Raw genomic sequence first — 23,248 nt, 5'->3', positions numbered from 1 at the left:
ACTGAAAGTCGGGTAAATTTTTTCTAAGAATAATTACACTCCATTCTCCTTAAATTCTGTGCAATTACACTTAAATTTGGTGTTAGTCAAGATTCATCAAATTTATTGATATTAACAAAAATATTCAGAAAAAAATCTATTTTTATCCCCAATTGATATATTACTGATTTATTGAAGGTCAAATAAATTTTTTTATATGCAAATTACCATCATACGTCTTCACGCGTTAATGCATGTAGTTAGATATATTCTCACCATTAATGGTACTTTAGACCAAAAAAATTGTTTGATCTTTAATAAGTTAGTAATAAGTGAATTGAGCTATTCAGGTTTTTGGTTAATAACAATAAGTTTAATGAATTTTAACTAATAGAAGAACTTATTAGTTAGAAAGAAGCAAATATCAAGAGTATTATATATAAATTTTCAAAATCATAGAGAATTTAAGTGTAATTTCGTCATACCTCAAGAAAGAAAGATGTAATTATCCCTTTCTTCTGATCAAAGTTCCTTTGTAAAGGTGATGATGAATAAATATAATATAAAAAGAAAAAAAATATTTAGTTTATTTTAAATTGATAATAAGTCAATTAATAAATATAAATTTTTATTCAATTCTTTACTAGCATCAACAAATTTGATAAATTTTAATTTATAAAAAGTTATTTATATGACAAGAATAAATATATTGAATATTAAATATAAATTTTCAATTAATACAAAATAGAGCCGTAATTATACTAAATCATGGGGCGGTCTAATCGTCCGAGAAATTAATAAAGAACTGCGCCAGTCGTAGGTTCATGCACGAAAGCTTTGAATCCGCATGACATCCGGCCGGTGGAATTTCGTCGGAGAAGATTAAGGAAGTCCTGCGCGTCGAGCGAGTCGTAAGTTCCGCTCTTCGTCGGCGTTTAGTTTTGATTCGGAGGTCAGAATCTGAGTGAGAGGATCCGGAAACCAGAATGACGGCGGCACGGTGCTGGCCGTCGATGGATATGCTGCGATCGGAGCCGATGCAGTTGGTGCAGTTAATTATTCCGATCGAATCAGCGCATCGCGCCATTTCGTACCTCGGAGATCTCGGCCTATTCCAATTCAAAGACGTAAGTCTCAAGCTTCTGTCATTTTCAAAGATGTTTATACGCTTGTACAAAAATTAAGTTTCTGTTCTGCGGCATTACTGGCGTAATTTCTCTTTCGACATTCATTTGTACAATGCTTTAAGATGGATTTCATGATTTTAAGTTTTGTGTTTTTCCTGAATAATTATTTGAACGGGTAAGAGGCCTTGCGTTGTACAATGTCATCTATTTGAGCTATTTGTTTTAGGTTTGAATTGGCTCTCTGGAGGGTTTTGATGGAATTTCTCGCAGTCAGAGAATTTCCAATGTTTGAAGTATGCGAACAATGGGGCCTTTAATTGGGACGTTAAAGTGGAGTGTTTAAGATTTGGTTGTTCTGAAGTTTTGGCAATGTTAATCCTGTTGCATCTTAGCAATGTAAAAATGGGAAAATGATGTTTCTTGTGAATACTAAGCTTAAGATGAACGCCTTATTGGCTGTGAGTTTCATCATGTCATAAGTATTCATAAGCTTGATGCTCATCGTCTCTTCTGTTGACTTGCTTATTTTCCAGCTCAATGCAGAAAAGAGTCCATTCCAGAGGACATATGCCACTCAGGTTTGTTGATTTGCACCTTTCTTTTATGGAAATTGCTGTAGTCTTTAAAAACTATGTGTATCTAAGCTCTGTGTATACTGTTTTCACTTGTTCTATTACTGTTTGTTTAATTATTTCTGTTGAGTTTATGGGATCCTCAAATAGTAGTCTTTTCTGAAATTTTCTCATAGCCAACTGTGTTTTTACAGGCTGGTACTTCCCCTTTTACACCTTGCCAACTTCAACGCTATGCACAGTTAAAATGGGCAAAAGTTTTAGCATCCTTATTGATTGATTTGTTGCATATTGCAGAAAAAGTTTAAAATCATTGTGTGGGAGAGTAAAATTCATTCACGTTTCCCAGTGGGAAAAAATTACATAGAAGCTTGAGAAAATTCTAGCCACCTGAACAGTATTTCCATCTGACCTCCTTGTTATAAAGAACAACATAACCTTTTGGATTTCAGAACTAAAATAATGCATCTAATATGCCATACGAACTTCTACCTCAAATTCTTCAAAGTTTGTAAAGAAGACAATTTGCCATTTTCTAATTGAATATGAATCTTTCTCATTGGAATTTTCTAATTTTACTTATGAACCAGAAATACATGGTTGATTCTTTATGTAGATCAAAAGATGTGGGGAGATGGCTCGCAAGCTACGATTTCTTAGGGATCAAATGAAAAGGACTGGTTTCTTGTCGTCTTCATGGTCTCCAATGGGCACTAATGTCAATTTGGACGAGTTAGAGGTTTGTCTAAATTCGACAGCTGCTTTAAGGTTTTCCATAATCTTATTATGTTGCAATCTTGTCTGTACATATTCTTACATACTATTTTCACAGTTTTGTTCCATTATACATGCTTTGCTGCTTTGCATTAATCAGTATGTTTCCTGATATTACGGAATTGAATCAGGTAAAGCTAGGAGAGTATGAAGCAGAGCTGTTAGAGATGAATACAAATACTGAAAAGTTGCAGCGTTCTTATAATGAACTTCTAGAGTATAAGCTTGTTCTAGAAAAGGTAATTGTGCTTTTTCATTCGACATTTCGGGTCATGAAAGCTGATATGAGAATAATCGGCAAGAAATTTGATGTCCATTAAATGACTTGATATGAACTCTTACCATGCTGTAATTTGGTTGCAAACAGTTATATTTAATTTTTTCTTCCTTTCTTTTTCTGTTTTTAAATACAGGCCAGTCAAGTTTTTTATTCAGCTGAGCATAATGCCATTGCTCAGCATAGAGAAGTTGAACAAGCCCTTGGTGAGGGATCAATTGATAGCCCCCTGTTACTTGAGCAGGTAGTAATGCATTCCTGTTATGAATTCCTACAGCCAAAATTCTTTGCTATTGTTTGGACTAAACTTTGTGAGTGTTTTGGCAGGAGATGTCATCTGAGCCATCAAAACAAGTAAAGTTGGGGTTTGTTAGTGGGCTAGTTGCCAGGGAAAAATCGATGACTTTTGAAAGAATTCTGTTTCGTAGCACCAGGGGAAATGTGTACCATAGACAAGTGGTTGTGGAAGAGCCCGTGACTGACCCAGTTTCAGGAGATAAGGCAATATAGAAACTTTTTCCATTCTTTCTACTTTTTGGTTTTACGTGGATTAATGAATTCTCTGATGCTCCTTGATACTTATTTAATCCTTGATTTTGGTATTTCATATTGTTGCATCATATTTAAGTCATACACATCAAATTCTGTGTGACGAAGTCTGGTATTTACAGGCTTTCATGTCAATCTTCACTGCATTTCATATCAAGAAAATGAGGACAAAGCTTTTCGTTCTTACTGCCCAGTTGACATGTTTACCCTGTTATGTCTTTTCTTTATAGCCCAGCAGACTTTTATCTTGAATATTGTATTTGGGTGATGCTTTCCCTTTGATTTGGCTGAAATGAAGGGTACAACTTTCAGGTTGAGAAAAATGTATTTGTTGTCTTTTATTCTGGAGAAAGAGCAAAGAATAAAATACTGAAGATATGTGATGCTTTTGGAGCAAATCGCTATCCCTTTCCAGATGATATTGGCAAACAATATCAAATGATAACTGAGGTATGAAAGAAGATGATCTTTTTTATTTTCCTAATAAAGTTCTTTACTTATTTACTTCAGAACATAAATGGAACTTTAGCATATGAAGCTATCAAAAAGAAATTATAGCTGATTTCTATGCCATATAACTTTTATATACAATTGTTGGTCAGTAACATTTTGCTATTGTATCAAATCTTCTTTTTGGAAAATCATTGACATTCTCACTTGTACTGTAACGAGGACAAGTTACCATTATAAGCTTTTCTTACTATCTAATACAGAGAATGTTGTTTCCACCAGGGGTTTTGCTGAAACTGGTAACTGTTGTTTTTTCCTAGGTATCAGGAAAACTTTCAGAGCTAAAGACCACTATAGATATCGGCCAGCTGCATAGGGCCACTCTACTGCAGAGTATTGGTTATGAATTTGAGCAGTGGAACCTTCTGGTTAGTGATTACAGTTTCTCAAGCACAGTTTGGACAACCATTATTTCTGTTTATCTTTGTCGTGAACTTTCCACACTTTCTCACTGGCAAACACATGGAGACTTTCTCTACAATACCACTCACACACACAGACAAACAGAGAGCGAGAGAGAGAGGCGGGTGGCGAAGAGAGAAGCATTGATGTGCTTAGTCTGTTTTTGAAATCATGTACTGATTTCATCCTTTTCAAATTGTGAAGGTGAAGAAAGAAAAATCTATATACCATACTTTGAATATGCTCAGTCTTGATGTAACGAAAAAGTGCCTTGTTGGAGAAGGCTGGTGTCCTACCTTTGCAACAAATCAGGTATAGATAGTATGGTGTGTATATTTCCCTTGGTGGCGGGATCAATAATTTTCATCAGTTGAGTTTTAGGCTGTTTCTAAATGAACTTGTTTTTTGCAGATCCAGAACGTACTAAACCGTGCAACCGTGGATAGCAATTCACAAGTCGGAGCCATATTTCAGGTGTTGCATACCAAGGACTCACCTCCGACGTACTTCCGTACCAACAAATTTACGTCTGCTTTTCAAGAAATTGTTGATGCATACGGGTACGTGATGGAGGAGGAAAAAGAAATTTTAATGCCAATATAACTAAAGTGAGATTGATGCTTCAGTAAATGTTGTTGAACTAAAAAGTATGCCATGTTTGTTCTTAGAACTTTCTCCAAATCCTCTGTCTTCCACTATTCTCTTAATGCTAGTATTATTTCAGAGGGATTGAGGGAAGGAAAAGATGCTTACGAGGGAATAGTAGAAAGACAACAATGAGGTGAAGTACCTATTATTTAAATGGTCGAAAAAAGATGTAAAGAAGAATTTAAGATCCCATAATTATTGAAAGGGCAATAGGTAAATTATTCCTCACCTACGTTTCAGGCTCAAAAGTAGATGTTAGGTTTGGTGAGTGTCATATTTTGCATCACTAAATGTGCGACATGTTGCCACCAAAGAATATTGATGTTCTTTTTATTTGAATGGTAGTATCAACTGTATTATCAGTAATTTGTAGTGGGTAATCGATTTTGTGAGATAATTGCTCAGTACAGATTGTTGTTCTTTGCTTTTTATACTAGATACAGTGAAAGAACTTTTCTTGATCCTTCCAGAAATGTAAAGCATATCTGACCTGTAATACAAACAAGTTTGTTGAGGGAGGTTAGAGGATTTTCAAATAAACCTAAGTCAAGTCAATCTAGTGCCTCAAGAGAATTGGAAATGTCGGAACTGAAAATGTAAAGCGAAAATGTGATGACAACAGTAGTTAATTGTGGAACCCAAAAGGTCTTGGGTGACCCACTTTGGTCTTCTCGGTATTTATGATTTTATTTAAAATGATTGTCATATCCTTGTGGTGGAAGGCCCCTAATTAAGTTTATTCTTTTTTATACAAGATTTGAAATAAAATGCTGATGTAATTTGATCATTCTTTACCAAACACTTCATGGCATAATATTCGTTGTTTAATCGATATCTTAAAAATATCTTCTGTGGCCATTATTCTTCACAGCCTAAATTTTGCTTATTTCATATCACTGGTATTTTTTTTTTGTATTTTCAAAGTAATTACAATATAATTTATTCTGATTATAACAGGGTGGCCAAGTATCAGGAAGCAAATCCAGGTGTTTACACTATTGTCACCTTTCCCTTCCTATTTGCAGTTATGTTTGGAGATTGGGGCCATGGAATATGCTTGTTTCTTGCAACATTATACTTCATACTTCGGGAGAAGAAACTGTCCAACCAGGTAATAATGTTGCTTCTCACATCTGGTTGAGAAGCGAAGTTCACTGCTATTTCTGTTGTTCTTGGAGTTTTTTGCAATTCATTCACATCTCAAAATTTTGTTGTGGGTGACTTTTTAGTTAATCCATTTACAGTTGTCTTATGCTTTCTTTACTGTTAGAGCATTTGGGAACATTTTTGGTCATTGGGGTTTCCGGTTGTAGCTTTAGTTTAAGTAATCTGGTCTTTGCCTTTTAAGTTTGCACTATTCAAATCTAGATTTTTTGATGGAACTATATATGCCCTATTATTGCCTATACTAGAATAGCAGTATGTAGTAGAGCTAATCCAATCTAGATTTACTAGAATAGCAATGTCATTCTTAGCACATATTGCATTTCTAACATTCCCTTTGGTTTGAGAGGTACACAGCTACAATCATGTAATTTACGATTTCAGCTTTTGGATGAACTTTATAGGATGTAGTACTTAAGTGTATTTAGTTGCATTGTGCCAAGAACAGAAGCTCGGGGATATCATGGAGATGGCATTTGGTGGTCGCTATGTTATAATGATGATGGCTCTGTTCTCAATATACACTGGACTGATATATAATGAATTCTTCTCTGTTCCTTTTGAACTATTTGGGCGCTCTGCTTATGATTGCCGTGATTCAACCTGCAGGTAGGAAACTAGAATTTGAAATTTTACACCCCATTATTCTTTTCCAATTTCCTCTGAGATTTTCAAATGGTCATATAATTTCAGGGAAGCATCCACACTGGGATTAATTAAAGTACGACATACATATCCCTTTGGTGTAGATCCCAAGTGGCATGGTACCCGTAGTGAATTGCCATTCCTCAACTCTTTGAAGATGAAGATGTCAATTCTTTTGGGCGTTGTTCAGATGAATCTTGGAATCATCCTGAGTTACTATAATGCAAAGTTTTTCCGAAATGATCTGAATGTCTGGTAGGTTTAGCTGAGTCCATTTGTAATTTCACAATTAAGCATACTTGCATGTAACTTAGTTGGGACAATTTATATTTTGATGCTTTGTGAAAAATATATTTACTTAGCGATATCCCTTTATACCATGTTATACAAAAAATGACCATGCTTGGATGTGCTTGTGCTTTTCACTTGTATTCATCATAACCAAATCGGTTCGTAACTGGCATCAAATGTGCACTGCCTCAGGTACCAATTTGTACCTCAGATGATATTTTTGAACAGCTTGTTTGGATACCTTTCGCTGCTCATAATTGTCAAGTGGTGTACTGGGTCTCAAGCTGATTTGTACCATGTAATGATATACATGTTCCTAAGCCCCACTGATGACCTGGGAGAGAATCAACTTTTTATGGGCCAGAAGTTCCTCCAGGTTTTACATTGTGGTCATATTTACTATAGATTGCATTCATGTTTTCATCCACATGCTTGCCAGTTCTGACTTTTTCATCATTTTACCCAACAGATTGCATTACTTTTAGCGGCACTTGTTGCTGTACCTTGGATGCTGTTCCCAAAGCCATTTCTTCTGAAGAAACAACATGAGGAAGTATGTTTGGTTTTCATGATGTCGTTTTCTTGTGGTCATCTTGTTACTTTCTTAGTTCTTCTTGTGTTTGTTTTACTAATATGAATTTCTTGCTCAGAGACATCGTGGTCAAGCCTATGCACTACTTGACAGCACTGAAGATGATTCTTTTGAATTGGAAGAACACAAGGGTTCACGTGGACATGAGGAATTTGAGTTTAGTGAAGTTTTTGTTCATCAAGTTATACATACCATAGAGTTTGTTCTTGGAGCAGTCTCCAATACAGCTTCATACCTACGTTTATGGGCCCTCAGGCATGTATTTCATAAGTGCAAACTCATCTATTCATGCGGACTATGTTAAATGCTCTTAAGTGTCGATGACATTATTTGTTGTTTGTCCTTTCATTGTAGGCTTTTGGGGGACTCTGTTCTGAGTTTTTCCATGCTAAAGTTAAATCAGTCCTAGTCATTGACCAAAATTTATACAGTTTAAAATTTTAATAGCATTGCTTCTGATTGTAGGAATCCTTATAATGTTACTGAATTTCTCTTGAGGATGAGATATTTCATAATCTGTTGAAATTGAGTGTGCTTCGGAGCAGCTAAGAGATGAGATAAAAGTATTCATTTTTAAATGTTCTAATAATAAAATAAATTATTTCGTGATTGTAGAGTTTATAAATAAGATTCTGAATTTCTTAATTAATTGATTGGTCTTTCTACTCCTTTCTCTGCAGCTGCAAGACAAATTTCTGTACTTTGACAAATTTTTTTCTTCTTTTTATCTAATGCAGTCTTGCACATTCAGAGTTATCAAGTGTATTTTACGAGAAGGTCCTACTTCTTGCATGGGGGTAAGTTTTCTCCAGTTCCTTCTTCTGTCTTGGTTTACTACACGATCAGAAGCAGAAATCCTTCACACAATTATACTCTGATTTCACTTGATACTCAATGGCCGTTGATTTTGTTCTTTCCTTCCCTGCAGATTCAATAACATTTTCATTCTTATCATTGGCATAGTCGTATTCATATGTGCAACTGTTGGTGTCCTACTGTTGATGGAAACACTGAGCGCCTTCCTGCACGCGTTGAGGCTTCACTGGGTCGAATTTCAGAGCAAGTTCTACGAGGGAGACGGCTACAAGTTTAGCCCCTTCTCTTTTGTATCAATCGGGGATGATGAAGAATGATCATCCCTGAACACTATAGTGGATTTAGCATATTCCAGTTGCATAGATTTTGTTCACAAAGCTGTATATGTATACGAAGCCCTCCCTGTGAGCTGCATGAGATTTGTTGCTGCTATGATCAAGAATCCTGGCTCAGTGACCCTTGCCCACTGCAAGAGTGTCCATCTTTACTCGGGGAATGCCTGTTGTGTACTATTGTCATTCATTGTTGTAAAAAGTCAAAAACACTTGTGTGGTAGTATACATGATGACATCCATTTCTTCTTTTGTAATGTTAGTACACGGTCTCATTTGGTTTGTGATAATATTAGGCATGATGGAATATTTTGGAATGAGTGAAACATAAATTATATAAAAAGTTATAAATTGAATAGTAGTATCAGTCGGGAGTGTTTTTGAAAATAAAATTAGGAATTAGGAATAAGGAAAGAGTTGAAGTTGGATTGTTTGAAAAACAAATTAATATTTATAATTTTATAAGTATATTGTAAAAGTTGATAGGAAACTATTAATTTTTTTTTGTTAAAATACATAAAATAGTAACTTAAAGAATATTATCAACATAAAAAAATTAGAATTGGAATATCACAAATTGTGATTTGTGATTAAAAAAGACCTCTTTATATATATATATATAACTAGTTGTTGTGACGATGTTTTTGTATGTATATAATAATTTTTTTTATATAATATATTATAAATAAAAGTAAAATATATAAATCAATATATAATATTAAAAGAAAAAATTTAATTTATCAATTAATGTAAAGATTTTTTTAAAAAAAAATTAATTATTTTATGAGTTGAAAAATATTTTTGGCTTAAAACAAAAATAAAATAGTGTGGTTGTATAGATATTGAGATAATTAATATATATGTCGGCGGACATGTATTTAGCGTCAGTTTACGTCTTTCTCTCAATCAAACACACATAGCTTGTTTGAGTGTGTGAAGTGTGGGGTGCCTCCATAATTCAAGCGCGCCGAGAGTTGACAAAGTGGCCGATTTTACCTCTTCGTCTTCTTTTCTTCTTCTATTTCCGCTCCCACCACAGAATGTAAAGTTTCTCTTTGCGCTATAACTTCAGTGTAGAAAACTTTGGAATATAGCCAACGAAGTGGTATGGAAATATGATGTGCATTTCCTTTTCCCCTATCTATTTTTCAGCCATTCCTCTCCGATTCAAAGTGTGAATCATTTCTTCGTAATATTTTCAGAGGTCTGGATCCAATTGTGTTTCAGCTTTCCTAAAAATTTCTGCAAATTTTTAATTCATTACCGATGATCGTGCAACAGTGTGATGAAGCTTCGTGTTCATACCAATGCTGGTTTTCTGGTAGCACTTTCGAGAATTATTCTTCTGCAGTTGTGTTATAGCAACCTCTGTCTACAATGTCGATAGGTGATAGATACAGGAAAGGTTATTTGATGAATTGAATGTTGAACCTTAAAGCAAGGATCTCGAGTGTAACAATCTGTTAAAAGTTAGACATGATGAGAAGATACCAAGCACTATCCTATGATTCGATTGTTCTTGTAAGTGTATTATCTTGTTGGTGGTAGTGTTTCCTTTCTTCCGCAGAGAATTGTTGTATCATAGTTTGGAAGTTGCCAAGTATATTTGAAGCAGTTTGCTTTAGAGCAGCTGTGTTTGCTGAATGTTACTCAGTTCTCCTCCTTGTAGAAAGTTTGGAGTATTAGTGTGTCCTGGACCTTGATGACAACTTTTCATCATTTGCTAGAAAATTAAGGTTCTTCTGCTGTTTTCTATCTTGATTTCAGCAATGGCCATTGATCTATGTAATTTAATGCTCATTACATTAGCCATTGCTGGCATGTGGATTTGCAAGTGTCTAGCTCGTTCAAACTTCCAGATAGTATAAAAAACTTTTGCACAATTTTGAATGTTGTTGAAGTTCGTCGATCCTTAAGGCTTCAGATCTGGTGCTTATTTGTGGACGATACATTGTTTTAGTTCACAGGTTCATGTCAGAAAGGGTATAAGCAAAATTACCAGCCATAAGCACTCACCACCAGTTTATATTCTTGCTTATATGGCTTTTGCCTCTAGGTAGTACAGTTTTCTTATATCTATTTTATGTACTATAAGCACCAAAGTTTCAGCTGATTGGAATTATGAACTAGGTAGGTGATGTTCAAAGTTCATGCATTGACATCATTTTCATAATATGCTTTAGATTATGATAAGCTTATCTAGTTGCTACAATTTTCTAGCCAGATGACCAATTGTTGCTGGATGATTTGCTTTTTGGTGTTGTCTTGCTTTCCTAGAGGATATCATGCCAGTGCTGGTGATTCCGACCCATCATACAGGTTAAATTTTTGCATCTAGTTCGTATACTTATTCTGTTATTTTTACTTCTTCTGTTCTTTATTTTCCTTTATTTCATGAGTAAGGAACATGACCTTTACTCTGTGAGTTCTAGTGTTATAGTGAAATATGCTTTATATATACATCTTCTACTTGATTCTGCTGCTTTTCTGTTGGAGTCACCCACCCCTGACTCCATGTTTCACCTTACCTCTAGGAGGTTTTCTTCACTGCTTACGCTGAAAATAATAACAAAGAATCTTTTATTAGTTATGAATATTCGTCATGTATGGTGAGTTTATAAGTTAATTCCTTGGATAGGGAAACGCAAACATCGTTTTCTCAGTATCTTCCTGCATATAAAAAGTTAGATGTCGAATTCTCATTTCCTAAAACCCAAGCAGTATTACTCTGACAGCTCTCCTGATGAATACAAGCTTTAGATAGGCTGACCTTTTTGTTCCTGTGCATTTTAGAGCTTGTGTGGAACAATGTGTAAAGAATGGGTGTGTTGGGGAGAGATGCTTCTCACAGTGCAAGCCCTCTTCAGATGGTTCTTCCCTTGATGGCCCTTTGTATACGCAAGAGCCTCTTTACTTGAGATGGAAACAGTGGGATTGCCAGAGTGATTGCCATTACCATTGTATGTTTGACAGAGAAAAGGAAAGAGCAGAACTTGGTCTAGAGCCTCTCAAATATCACGGCAAATGGCCCTTTCAACGTATATGTGGTATCCAGGTTTGCTACCTTGTCAGCATTTGCCTAATTATTGCTTACTTGAGGTAAACAGAGTGTCTAATATGGTGTCATTGTTTGTACTCATTTTTGAGCATGCACCTGATGTAGTGACCTGGATTCATTCAGGAGCCTGCTTCTGTGGCCTTTTCAGCTCTGAACCTTGCAATGCATTTCCATGGTTGCCTTTCCTTTTTCACCCTTCTTTACTATAAGTTGCCATTGAAGCCAGATAAGAGGCCATTTTATGATTATGCGGGCCTCTGGTATATCTATGGACTTTTGGCTGTAATAGCATGGTTCTGTAGTGCAGTGTTCCACAGTCGGTAAGTTTATCTCATCTATACTAAAGAAAGATGCAGATGATTCTGTTAGGATATCTTAATCTTCACATACGTTGTCCAATCTGTTGGTGGTCCATCTGCCTCTTTTTACAGCTTATTTGACTACTATAATTCTTCAATGCAGAGATGTGGACTTGACTGAAAAACTAGATTATACATTTGCAGTGGCCTTACTTGGATACTCACTGATTTTGGCAATAATAAGAAGCTTCAGCTTGAGGGGTGGCCCTGCTAGAGTCATGGTTGCTGCTCCGCTTATTGCATTTACAATTACCCACATTTTCTTCCTTAACCTTTACAGGATGGACTATGGTATCATGACTACATCTTTATCTTCAATTTATTATTATTATCTGGTGAGATTGAATGATGTTTACATGAGGGGCATAAGCCATCTCTCTTTTCCACTCTTTCTTAATCATGGGTTCAACCTGCATTCACCTGTGTTTTTACCCTCTAAAAAGTTCAATGCTGGTTCTATCTACTGTCATCATATTCAAGAATAGGTTGGCAGGAATGATAACGAGGTGAAATGTAGTCAAGAATGAGAAAGCGATGAGAAGGAAAAACATTGACTGTTCAGATATGTGCTTTCATGTTATCTTGGCAATTGACATTAGATTACTTTATGGATCTTTCACTTAATGTGCCTGCATGCATGTGAATTCAGTTAATTGTATGTTCTGCACTTTCTGAGTTTGTTCCATCTGACCATCAGAGTTTATTATGATTCAAAATCTTGGCAATATCTCATTGGTAACAATATTAAATATGTAAGTTCATACATAGGAGCCCGTGTGAAATGTTATTACTTGATATGTCAAAATTGGGTATAGGACGAACAAAAAGAAGTAAAAAGGTGTGACGACTGAGATTCTGGTGACCTTGGAAATTTCGTGCCCTTCATCTATGTTGAGCAGAATCCCTTCCATTCTTTCTGAAATACAAGCATTATCTTGAATGTTAAGATGTTTTCTTACTTATGTTTATCCTGTGTTGCTGAGTATACTTTTCCAGATGAAGTTTTTTTAAATATTTATCATTTTTTACCCTTTTATTAAGTCTAATTAGATATTGAAGATGTTCCAAAAGAATTCAACTTGAAAAGAATAAACACAATAAAAATAAAGAAATCTTGCCCTAGTGGGATAATCAAGAAATGGTTTGTGTGAGAAATGATGCACAAAATTTGAGATATCACTTTCGCCCTGTCTGGCAAGTTATTTTTTACATGAACACTGTTTAGTTTTGCTACTTGTGACCTTCTAAAATTTCTACAGGATGGAATATGAAAGTGTGTGTTATTATGGGCATCGCTCAACTTCTCACATGGTCAATCTGGGCTGGTGTCACTCGTCATCCTTCTCGATGGAAGTTGTGGACTGTGGTTGTTGGAGGTGGTCTTGCAATGCTTCTAGAGATCTTTGACTTCCCTCCTTATCAAGGACTCGTGGATGCACATGCTCTTTGGCATGCTTCAACTGTCCCTCTCACATACATTTGGTGGAGCTTTATCAAGGATGATGCTGAGTACAGAACATCCAGCCTCTCGAGGAAGGTACAATAGCATGTTGTAGTCCAAAGCAAGAATCCAAATGACTGCATAGCCTCTTTTTGGGAGCATTTCTTTGCCCATGTCAGTCTGTAGGAACTTAAGTCAGTGAAGGTTTCAATGAGAGGAAAGGTGCTTGATCTGACTGTAGCTTGTCACATGCCCATATATAACTTCTTTGTTTGACTTTTCTTTTATGTTTTGCTAGTTTGCATAAATATACGAACTCACCTTCTGTAACCTCAGTATATGATTGACAATTTATTGGCTTGTGCCGATAGTATATATCTTGGGAAGTTTGCGAGAATTTTGTTGTTTGATTAGAGGTAAGAAATGGCACCAATTTCAAGGCTACATTTTTGCTCATGGTTATGATTTGCGCTAAGAATCTTTGTTTGGGCATGATTACTACTGTTAGAATCCTATGTTTCTAGTGGCCACCCCTGCAAATATCTCCAGACTGATCTCGATTGCTCACAAAGACACTATATGTGGGGTTACAAGGAAAAGCTTGAGAAGTTAGTTGATGCCGTTATCTTTATATTTCTGTCCTAGACTTCTTTAGTTCTCAAACTTCTGTTCATGATCCAACTTCCAATCTGTGGTTTTTCTTTCTTTTCCCCACTTTTCTAGATTTTGACTTCAAGAACAGGATCACAATTCGGAGGGCAATTACTTGAGTTTATATAAACGTTCTTCTACTCTGCACTAGTTGAATATTGGTTTAATTTACTGTACATGGAAATTTGAAGAAAACGGCATTACTGCAGGGAACAAGCTCATTTACAAAAGGAAGCAGAAGAGGTTTTCCTATATACTTATTCTGACAGATCCTGCAGCAAAACAGGACTAAAACAGAAGGGACGCGAGCTCTAAAATATCCTGGTAAAAAACTCAGAAGCTGCTTTTCAGCTAGCCACCACTCTATTAGTTCCCCTGTAGCAAAACACTAGGTTGACATTGTCGAACTTAGTCAAGGTCGGCTAGCACTCCTCCAACACTGTTTCATTGCCCGGTGAGGCACTACCTGCCTGCTATGATGATAAAACAGGTAGGTTGGGGTTAGATTCAATTATGAGATCTTATACTATGCAAGAACTGACCAAAGTAACCCTTCGGTAATAGCCCCTAGTTCTTCAAAATTACTAACAGTAGTGCCCATGTTAATGGAGAAAACTGAAAGTCAGAGTTATATCTTATTAGTCCTGTTATTTCCTGAGCTACCCCATTGAGGAATGAGCCTTCCACGTTAAGCTTACACCAGTTTTTTCAAAGGAAGGGGGGACTGGGGTGAAGTTCAGTTTCAAAATCTTGAAAATTATGGGTTCTGCATATTGACGCAGCAGTGTATCAATAGTTCTCCACTCCACGCATTCCAGTTTAACTAGGGTAGTCCATATGAACCACATAAGATATGTCAACTGGTACTGTAAGTTGTGATCGTCTTCTGAGTTTATATGAAGTACAAGAAAGTTCCCATTTCTGGTATAAGTACTGTGGCAAACATGCATAAGCAGGCTACTCGTTGATGAAGATGATACATTTCTTCATTGTCCAGTCTGCAGAGACAGCATCCAAGAAAAGGGATACGGTTCCTGCCCCGTAAAACGGCTGGAACTCTTGTGACTGTTAGTTTTAGGAAAATAAGTGAGTTATGGTTTATTTATATGCAATATCTCTGTATTTTATAAAATTACATATCACTCTTGACAACCACAAAACATGCATAGTTTGTGTAAATGTCACATTTCTGGTGGGCATATGTGTTTTTTTTTCTTTTTTTTTTTTTTCTTTTCAGCATAGGTGGTTTGTATAAATGACGTTAATATTTCTGATGGTTGTATTTGTAATTTTTTCAAAAATAAAGATGATTTATGTAAATAAATCAGAGGCTCACAGTTGAGGCAACTGTCCAAGATATACACTTCTTTCTCCCTCTTGCGTTATTGACTGTGGGGTTATGAATTCTGTCTCATCAGTCGTAGGATGTATTGATTTTCTTGTTTCCTGTCAATCTTGGCATGCTTGGCTCGGGGGAAGAAGATGGTTGGCAGAAGGTGCCCTTGCATATGCCAACCTAAAATCCCAACAAAATCGATTTTTTAAGTTCTTTCCAAATTATACAAATGAGCTGATATTGAATCCCTACAGTAAATTGCATAGAGTTTTTTTTAATAAAAAATAGGCTCTCAACCTACGAAGCAAACAAGTCACTAGCCTAATCTAATTTGAGTTATTTAGCCTAGTACCCCGGAGTAAACGGGTTAGTTGAGAGTTTATCTTAAAGCGATGAGCCAAAAAGATACAATCAAACACAACCATAATAATAATCAGAGTTATAATCATAATAACATCAAAATAAAATAGAAATATAAAAGGACCAGAACAAAATCAAAGAGACTCAGGGAGCCAGATCAAGGGGAGGAAGCACACAGCTTCATCGCCAACAACCCACCACCGGTTGCACCAAGAATTGCAACCACAAAGGCTTAAGTCACAAAAAGCCACATTTCAAAATCGATTTTCTTCGTAGATGGCTCATGCTTTCTTTAGTTCAAGAGGAGCTAATTTATATTGAAAAAAATGTAGAAGAAAGAGGTTGATTTTGGGCGGTGGAGATATTTTCAATTGGAAATCATAAAAAAACAACAAATAAGAGAGAAGAGAGAGAGACTGCCACGGCAGTAGACATGAAGAAGAGAGAGAGTGAGTGCAGCAAAATGAGAGATGGTGAGGTTTTTTGGGAGCTTTTTAATAGGATTGGGTCGGGTCATGAGTTGGTGGGCTGGGTTGAGTTTTGGGCCATCAAGTGGTGAGTTGGGCCTACCAATAAAAATTAGTCTTGGGTCAAAAAATTTATTAAGGTTCTTAAGGAACATTCCAATGATTTAGAGTTCAATATTTTATTATAAAAATATTGGATTTAAAATATATCAAGAGCATATAGGAATAGGTGCACATACAACTGTAGAAATGCGCATTTTTACTCCGCATGCCATGAGTCTTGAACACTTTTATTGATAATACCTTGTAGTAATACGATACCTTTGTTCCAAAAAAATAACAACAATAAACTCACTTTCTCCATAGGAATATTTGTTGTACCTTATATATCAATATTTTAAATGTTAACCCTTTTTGAATCTATAAAGGTAGATAATCTTAATGATAAAATATTTAAAAAATAATTTCAAAAGAAAAATAATGATAAATTGAAAAAAAGTATATAAAATAATATCAATTTCAGATATACAAAAGATGCTTCCTTTAAATAATCGGATTCCATTATCTGTTGTAGATCGTATTTTCTACTTCCTTCAACATATGCACGACAAATGTGTAAAATCTTTTCGAATTTAAATACGTGATGTCATTTTATACAAATGATGTGTGTATCTTAGATGGAGTAGGAGATAGAATACGCTTTGCAACAGAAAATCCAATCTATCAATGAAGGTTTAGTTTATTGGTGAAATTGGACCCTTATAACTTTAAGGTCGTGGGTTCAAATTCCACTAATATATGGAGATTACTCTATTTTAATAGTAGTTGTTGATCAGATTGTTTTAGTGGTCGATTGTTGTAATATATGTATATTTGATGTTAACAATTGTAATTAATTTATTTAATTATCGCTTTTCACCTAAAAAAAAGAAAAAGAAAATTCAATCCCATTTATAATTAGTAGATACAAACAAAGGGGGTTTCTGTGAAATTCTCAAATGTATGGGTGCATTTGGCAAATAGTACATATTTCGGGCACGTGATTGCAAATGTTCTCCTATATTAGGGTTGGGGGACGCTTAACAGACGCCTCTCACTCTATATCCCTACTGGTGCGCTTGTCCCGGACGGCCGCCTCTGCATTTTCTTCTCTCTACTCTGTCGTGGACTCGTGCGTACTCTCTCTCTATCTCTCTCTATATATATGATATATGTTTTTCTGCATTCCATCGCTTGATTCTCGACTTGTTAACATAAATTGCAAGGGATGTTTGAAATTAAGTGGATTTTGGATGTACTTGACTGCATAGTTCAGCGTTTTTCTTTGATCTGGTTCTGTCACATGCCTGAAACAAATTTGACCAATTTATTCATGATTGTTGGTGGATTTGGTGTTTGCCTTTTTGTTATGAAATAAATTCTATATACATTTTATACTTTACTTTTGCTGGTGCGTGAATTTCTGATCATATGTTATATTTCACCCAGAATGTGTTTTAGTCAGCGTGTAGTCGAATAGGATGCTCCTTTGGATTTATTGAGTAGGCATCTGCTGTCCACTGCTTATTGCTACAAGTTCGTTACTGGCTGGTTGATGAAGTAATATGAATTACGTTAGTCTTGGTTTCCTATGATGAATAATAGGAAAATCTTTCCTGAACACATGACCGGATTTGTCAATCTCGGACTTCTGGAGATTGATATGATAGTTCATTCATTATGACGCGTACGAAATTGTTGAATCTCTGGTATCCATAAGTTCGTACTTTTGTTTATGACCATTGTGTATGCTGGTGGGTAAACATTCACCTGATCTCTCTTTACCATAGCATCATGCAAAAGTTGCGCATTGAGTTGAAATTTTGTGCATTGTTTCAGGCAATTACGTCTTTTTAAGTGTTACCAAAATCCTAACGTTGATATCCTATTCGTATGAATAATTATCTTGATAATTTTCTCATGTCGTCAATTTCAGGTAATTTCTCGAGGAAAACTTCCTGTGCTAGGGAAATATTTAGAGACTAGTAAAGATGGTAAGCATACAGTTTCACTTTGGGGTTGATATGTGCGTTAGGAGTCTTTATTGGGGTTTAACATGAGTATTTAATAATGATTGCAGGTGAAGTTCACAGCAGATGAGCTACGCAAGATTATGGACTACAAGCATAATATCCGTAATATGTCTGTTATTGCCCATGTTGATCATGGTGAGGAGCTGTATTCGATATGATGCTTGTACACAATTCATATGTTGTTCATCTTTGTTCTTGAACAAATTGTCAGGCTTGACTTCATAGTTTGAAGCATGAATCATTCTTATTTATAATGTTCTGCAGGGAAGTCCACTCTTACAGATAGTCTTGTTGCCGCTGCTGGAATTATTGCCCAAGAAGTTGCTGGTGATGTTAGAATGACTGATACCCGAGCTGATGAAGCTGAACGTGGTATCACTATTAAGTCCACAGGTATCTCATTGTACTATGAAATGAGTGATGATGCTCTGAAGAACTACAAGGGAGAGCGACAGGGCAACGAGTACCTCATCAATCTTATTGATTCTCCTGGGCATGTTGATTTCTCTTCTGAAGTCACGGCTGCTCTTCGTATTACTGATGGTGCTCTTGTTGTGGTGGACTGTGTCGAGGGCGTGTGTGTCCAAACCGAAACTGTCCTCAGACAGGCTCTCGGAGAAAGAATTCGGCCAGTCCTGACAGTTAACAAGATGGATAGATGCTTCCTCGAGCTCCAAGTGGATGGGGAGGAGGCTTACCAAACATTCCAGAGGGTCATTGAGAATGCAAATGTCATTATGGCCACATATGAGGACCCCTTACTTGGGGATGTTCAGGTATACCCAGAGAAAGGTACAGTTGCTTTCTCTGCTGGTTTGCATGGCTGGGCTTTTACTCTGACAAACTTTGCAAAGATGTATGCCTCCAAGTTTGGTGTTGATGAGGCCAAGATGATGGAAAGGCTCTGGGGAGAGAATTTCTTTGATCCTGCCACTAAGAAGTGGACTAGCAAGAATACTGGCTCTCCTACGTGCAAACGTGGTTTTGTTCAGTTCTGTTACGAACCTATCAAGCAGATCATCAACACATGTATGAATGATCAGAAGGACAAGTTATGGCCGATGTTACAGAAGCTTGGGGTCACAATGAAGTCTGAGGAGAAAGACTTGATGGGAAAAGCATTGATGAAGCGTGTCATGCAAACCTGGCTTCCTGCTAGTAGTGCTCTCTTGGAAATGATGATATTCCATCTTCCTTCACCGGCTACTGCTCAAAAGTACCGTGTGGAGAACTTGTATGAGGGGCCCCTTGATGATGCTTATGCTAATGCTATCAGGAACTGTGATCCTGAAGGACCACTTATGCTGTATGTGTCTAAGATGATTCCTGCCTCTGATAAGGGTAGGTTCTTTGCTTTTGGTCGTGTATTTTCTGGAAAGGTTTCAACTGGTTTGAAGGTCAGAATCATGGGTCCTAACTATGTCCCGGGAGAAAAAAAGGACTTATATGTCAAGAGCGTCCAAAGAACTGTTATTTGGATGGGCAAGAAGCAGGAAACTGTTGAAGATGTACCTTGTGGGAACACAGTTGCGATGGTTGGGCTCGATCAATTTATCACCAAAAATGCAACCCTGACCAATGAGAAGGAAGTGGATGCTCATCCAATTAGAGCAATGAAGTTCTCAGTCTCACCTGTAGTTCGAGTTGCGGTGCAGTGCAAGGTTGCATCTGACCTGCCAAAGCTTGTTGAAGGTTTGAAGCGTTTGGCCAAGTCTGATCCTATGGTTGTCTGTACTATTGAGGAATCTGGGGAGCATATTGTTGCTGGTGCTGGAGAACTGCACCTTGAGATCTGCTTGAAGGACTTGCAGGAAGATTTTATGGGGGGTGCTGAAATTATAAAATCTGATCCAGTGGTGTCTTTCCGTGAGACAGTTCTTGAGAGGTCATGTCGTACGGTTATGAGCAAATCACCTAACAAGCACAATCGTTTGTACATGGAAGCCAGACCCATGGAAGAGGGACTTGCTGAGGCCATCGATGATGGGCGCATTGGCCCAAGGGATGATCCCAAGGTTCGTTCAAAGATCTTATCTGAGGAGTTTGGTTGGGACAAGGAGCTTGCTAAGAAAATTTGGTGCTTTGGTCCAGAAACCACCGGTCCAAACATGGTGGTTGATATGTGTAAGGGAGTGCAATACTTGAATGAAATCAAGGATTCTGTTGTTGCTGGTTTCCAGTGGGCTTCAAAGGAAGGACCATTGGCCGAAGAAAACATGAGAGGCATTTGCTTTGAGGTCTGTGATGTTGTTCTTCATGCTGATGCCATTCACAGAGGCGGTGGTCAAGTTATTCCAACTGCTAGGAGGGTCGTCTATGCCTCCCAGCTTACTGCAAAGCCACGTCTCTTGGAACCTGTTTACCTGGTGGAAATCCAAGCCCCAGAGCAAGCTCTTGGTGGAATTTACAGTGTGCTGAACCAGAAACGAGGACATGTGTTTGAAGAAATGCAGAGGCCTGGTACACCTCTTTACAACATCAAGGCATACCTTCCTGTTATCGAATCATTTGGTTTCTCGAGTACCTTGAGAGCTGCAACATCTGGTCAAGCGTTCCCTCAGTGCGTGTTTGATCACTGGGATATGATGTCCTCCGATCCACTAGAATCAGGATCTCAGGCTGCTACTCTAGTAGCTGAGATTCGAAAGAGGAAAGGTTTGAAGGAGCAGATCACACCACTCTCTGAATATGAGGATAAGCTGTGAGTTTGTTTTTGTTAGATAAAAAGGGTTGCTTCACCCACTACACTTGTGCGCTATCTGACTGTTTCTTCATCTTTAATTTGATCTGTATTTCAATTTTGAATGTACTATGAATTTTGCTGTTGAGTCGCATTAAACTGTTGCAAGAGCAAGGAAATATTCCGTTTTTAGTTTCCTTTCTTTTTGCACTGGCCTTTTCAAATTTCATAAGCTATCGTGTTATTTTGCGTAAATATCGTATTTTCATTCTTTTCTCTTTTTTAAATTGCTAAATATTGCAATTTACCTGAAATATTATAAATAAGTAAATTATATTTTTATAGTAATTTATTCTCTATACTTTTTTAAATAAAATAATTTATTTCCTCATTTAAGGTAGAGGTGTAAACTAGTCAAGATCAATCATTTTTTATGAGCTCAAGCTCGAATTTCTTTTTAGGCCATATAACGACTCGATGAGCTCTTATGGTTCGAGTTCAAGTTCGAACCATATATAATGAGCTTGAGAGCCAAATTTTCTACAAACTTAATACAATTTTATTACAATAAATAAAATAATATTAAATAGTATTATATTAATGATAAAAAAAGATTTAAGGAGGTGGTACAATATTTTAATTTATTGGTATAAATATAATAAGCTACTAATTAATTTAATAGTAATATAATTAGTAAAAGTATAGAAAAATTACTAAAATACTTGCACATAATTTTGTATAGTTATTAGTATGAATAAAAGACTTAAACATAAGTTATTTTTTAAAAGAGGTTGATCTCATTATACATAAAAAAGATAATTAGAAGATGAATTTTTTAAAAATAAAAATAGTGATTGATGTCATTATAAATATATAATAAAATAATAATAATAATAATTAAAAATTTTCAGACATTATTATTATTATTATTATTACCATCTCTAGATTAATTCATGATAATTATCAACTTTTGACATAAATTTATAAATAATAAAATAAGTTGCATAGTATGTATCTTAGTGTTAAAATTCACAAATAGATATAAAAATTATAAGTTAATTGTTACGACTTGTTAGTTTAAAAAAGTATAAGAGATTACAAATATTGAAAGATAACATAAAATTTATACGAGTCATATTAAATAAGTATCTACAAAATATATTAATATTGGCTAATTGTTGATTTTAAGCTTGTTTTTCTATAGAGATTAAATATGTAAATAAAAGTACCTTAATCTATTTTTATCTAAAATTAAGATATATGATATTAATTACAATTATAATATATGATTAATTTTAAATATAAAATTGATATAATATTAAATATGGAATTAAATATATAAAAATTTTAAAAATAAAAAATTATAAAAAAATAAGAAAAAAAAGGCTCGCGGCTTATATATTGTATGTATATATATATATATATATGTAGTTCAAAATGATTTATAAAAGTGGAATTATAATTATGAAAGATGGTCCTTGTTCACCTTAGTTATAGTGTTGCATGTAAGTATATGATTTGTGAATCATCATATCATTGAAAAAGAAAAGTTGCATAATGGAAAAAAATTAAACTAACCTGAGCTAATACTAATTTTGAATTACTTTTATGATTTCTTAACTCCATATTAAACTTAGAATATTGAGAGAAAATTTGACGAATGTGTTGCCAACCTTGTCTCTTACATATGTTAGAATTTTTCAGCATGGACAATAACTTGTGCAATAAGGCAACTATTTGGTTCATGTTGCATAATTTGGTGTTGTTTATGTGAGAATGAGATTATGTGTTCGTCCTAAAGCCCTCGTTTAAAAGGTTAATAATGTAGGTAATTGTCTCACTGATAACAAACAATGAGTTTGAGCGGTTTATATGCTCTAAGACCTTTTCTTAGCGAAGTGTGACAAAACTATGAGGTTCATACGAGCACAGATTGAACAATATCTCGTGCAACAAAATGCCATTAGAATTGTAAGGCGCCTTAAGAAATGTCAATATAATTTATTCTTTACAAAATGAACTTATATGTGTATAATTTTAAAATAAAAAAAATAAATAAAAATCAGAAAATTGAGAAATTAGAATGTCTTGGGGAGCATCCACTCCAACAAGGAAACCATTTTTCAATCAATTAACCAAATCATAC

At 35.6% G+C, this 23,248-nt stretch overlaps 3 protein-coding genes across 13 annotated transcripts; all 3 read left to right on the top strand.

Moving 5' to 3' along the window:
* LOC105166105 (V-type proton ATPase subunit a3) lies at window positions 739-8,960 on the top strand. The gene is made up of 18 exons (XM_011085336.2): window positions 739-1,106; window positions 1,640-1,684; window positions 2,295-2,417; window positions 2,584-2,691; window positions 2,866-2,973; window positions 3,057-3,230; window positions 3,591-3,728; window positions 4,049-4,156; window positions 4,395-4,502; window positions 4,602-4,750; window positions 5,796-5,949; window positions 6,451-6,611; window positions 6,696-6,902; window positions 7,131-7,314; window positions 7,408-7,491; window positions 7,589-7,785; window positions 8,268-8,327; window positions 8,459-8,960. Exons 1-18 carry the CDS (start codon window positions 966-968, stop codon window positions 8,661-8,663), a joined length of 2,454 nt encoding a protein of 817 aa, XP_011083638.1. The 5' UTR covers window positions 739-965; the 3' UTR covers window positions 8,664-8,960.
* On the top strand, window positions 9,580-14,771 carry LOC105166104 (post-GPI attachment to proteins factor 3-like). Of its 11 annotated transcripts, none has more exons than XM_020695225.1 (8): window positions 9,580-9,720; window positions 9,831-9,882; window positions 10,903-10,997; window positions 11,472-11,733; window positions 11,860-12,056; window positions 12,199-12,386; window positions 13,355-13,632; window positions 14,397-14,771. In XM_020695225.1, the coding sequence occupies exons 3-8, from the start codon at window positions 10,903-10,905 to the stop codon at window positions 14,451-14,453; spliced, it is 1,077 nt and encodes a 358-aa protein (XP_020550884.1). In that variant the 5' UTR covers window positions 9,580-9,720; window positions 9,831-9,882; the 3' UTR covers window positions 14,454-14,771. The 11 variants fall into 11 exon arrangements, with proteins under 11 accessions (XP_020550884.1, XP_020550882.1, XP_020550878.1 ...); XM_020695223.1 differs by having other exon boundaries at window positions 10,899-10,997; XM_020695219.1 differs by having other exon boundaries at window positions 9,831-10,199; window positions 10,899-10,997.
* On the top strand, window positions 17,405-21,357 carry LOC105166103 (elongation factor 2-like). The gene is made up of 4 exons (XM_011085331.2): window positions 17,405-17,521; window positions 18,326-18,383; window positions 18,470-18,557; window positions 18,687-21,357. The coding sequence occupies exons 2-4, from the start codon at window positions 18,381-18,383 to the stop codon at window positions 21,125-21,127; spliced, it is 2,532 nt and encodes an 843-aa protein (XP_011083633.1). The 5' UTR covers window positions 17,405-17,521; window positions 18,326-18,380; the 3' UTR covers window positions 21,128-21,357.

Source organism: Sesamum indicum, linkage group LG7 (assembly GCF_000512975.1).
Source record: "Sesamum indicum cultivar Zhongzhi No. 13 linkage group LG7, S_indicum_v1.0, whole genome shotgun sequence".
NCBI lineage: Eukaryota > Viridiplantae > Streptophyta > Magnoliopsida > Lamiales > Pedaliaceae > Sesamum > Sesamum indicum.
Note: the sequence above shows the minus strand (reverse complement) of the source record. Positions and strands in the feature narration are given on the sequence as shown.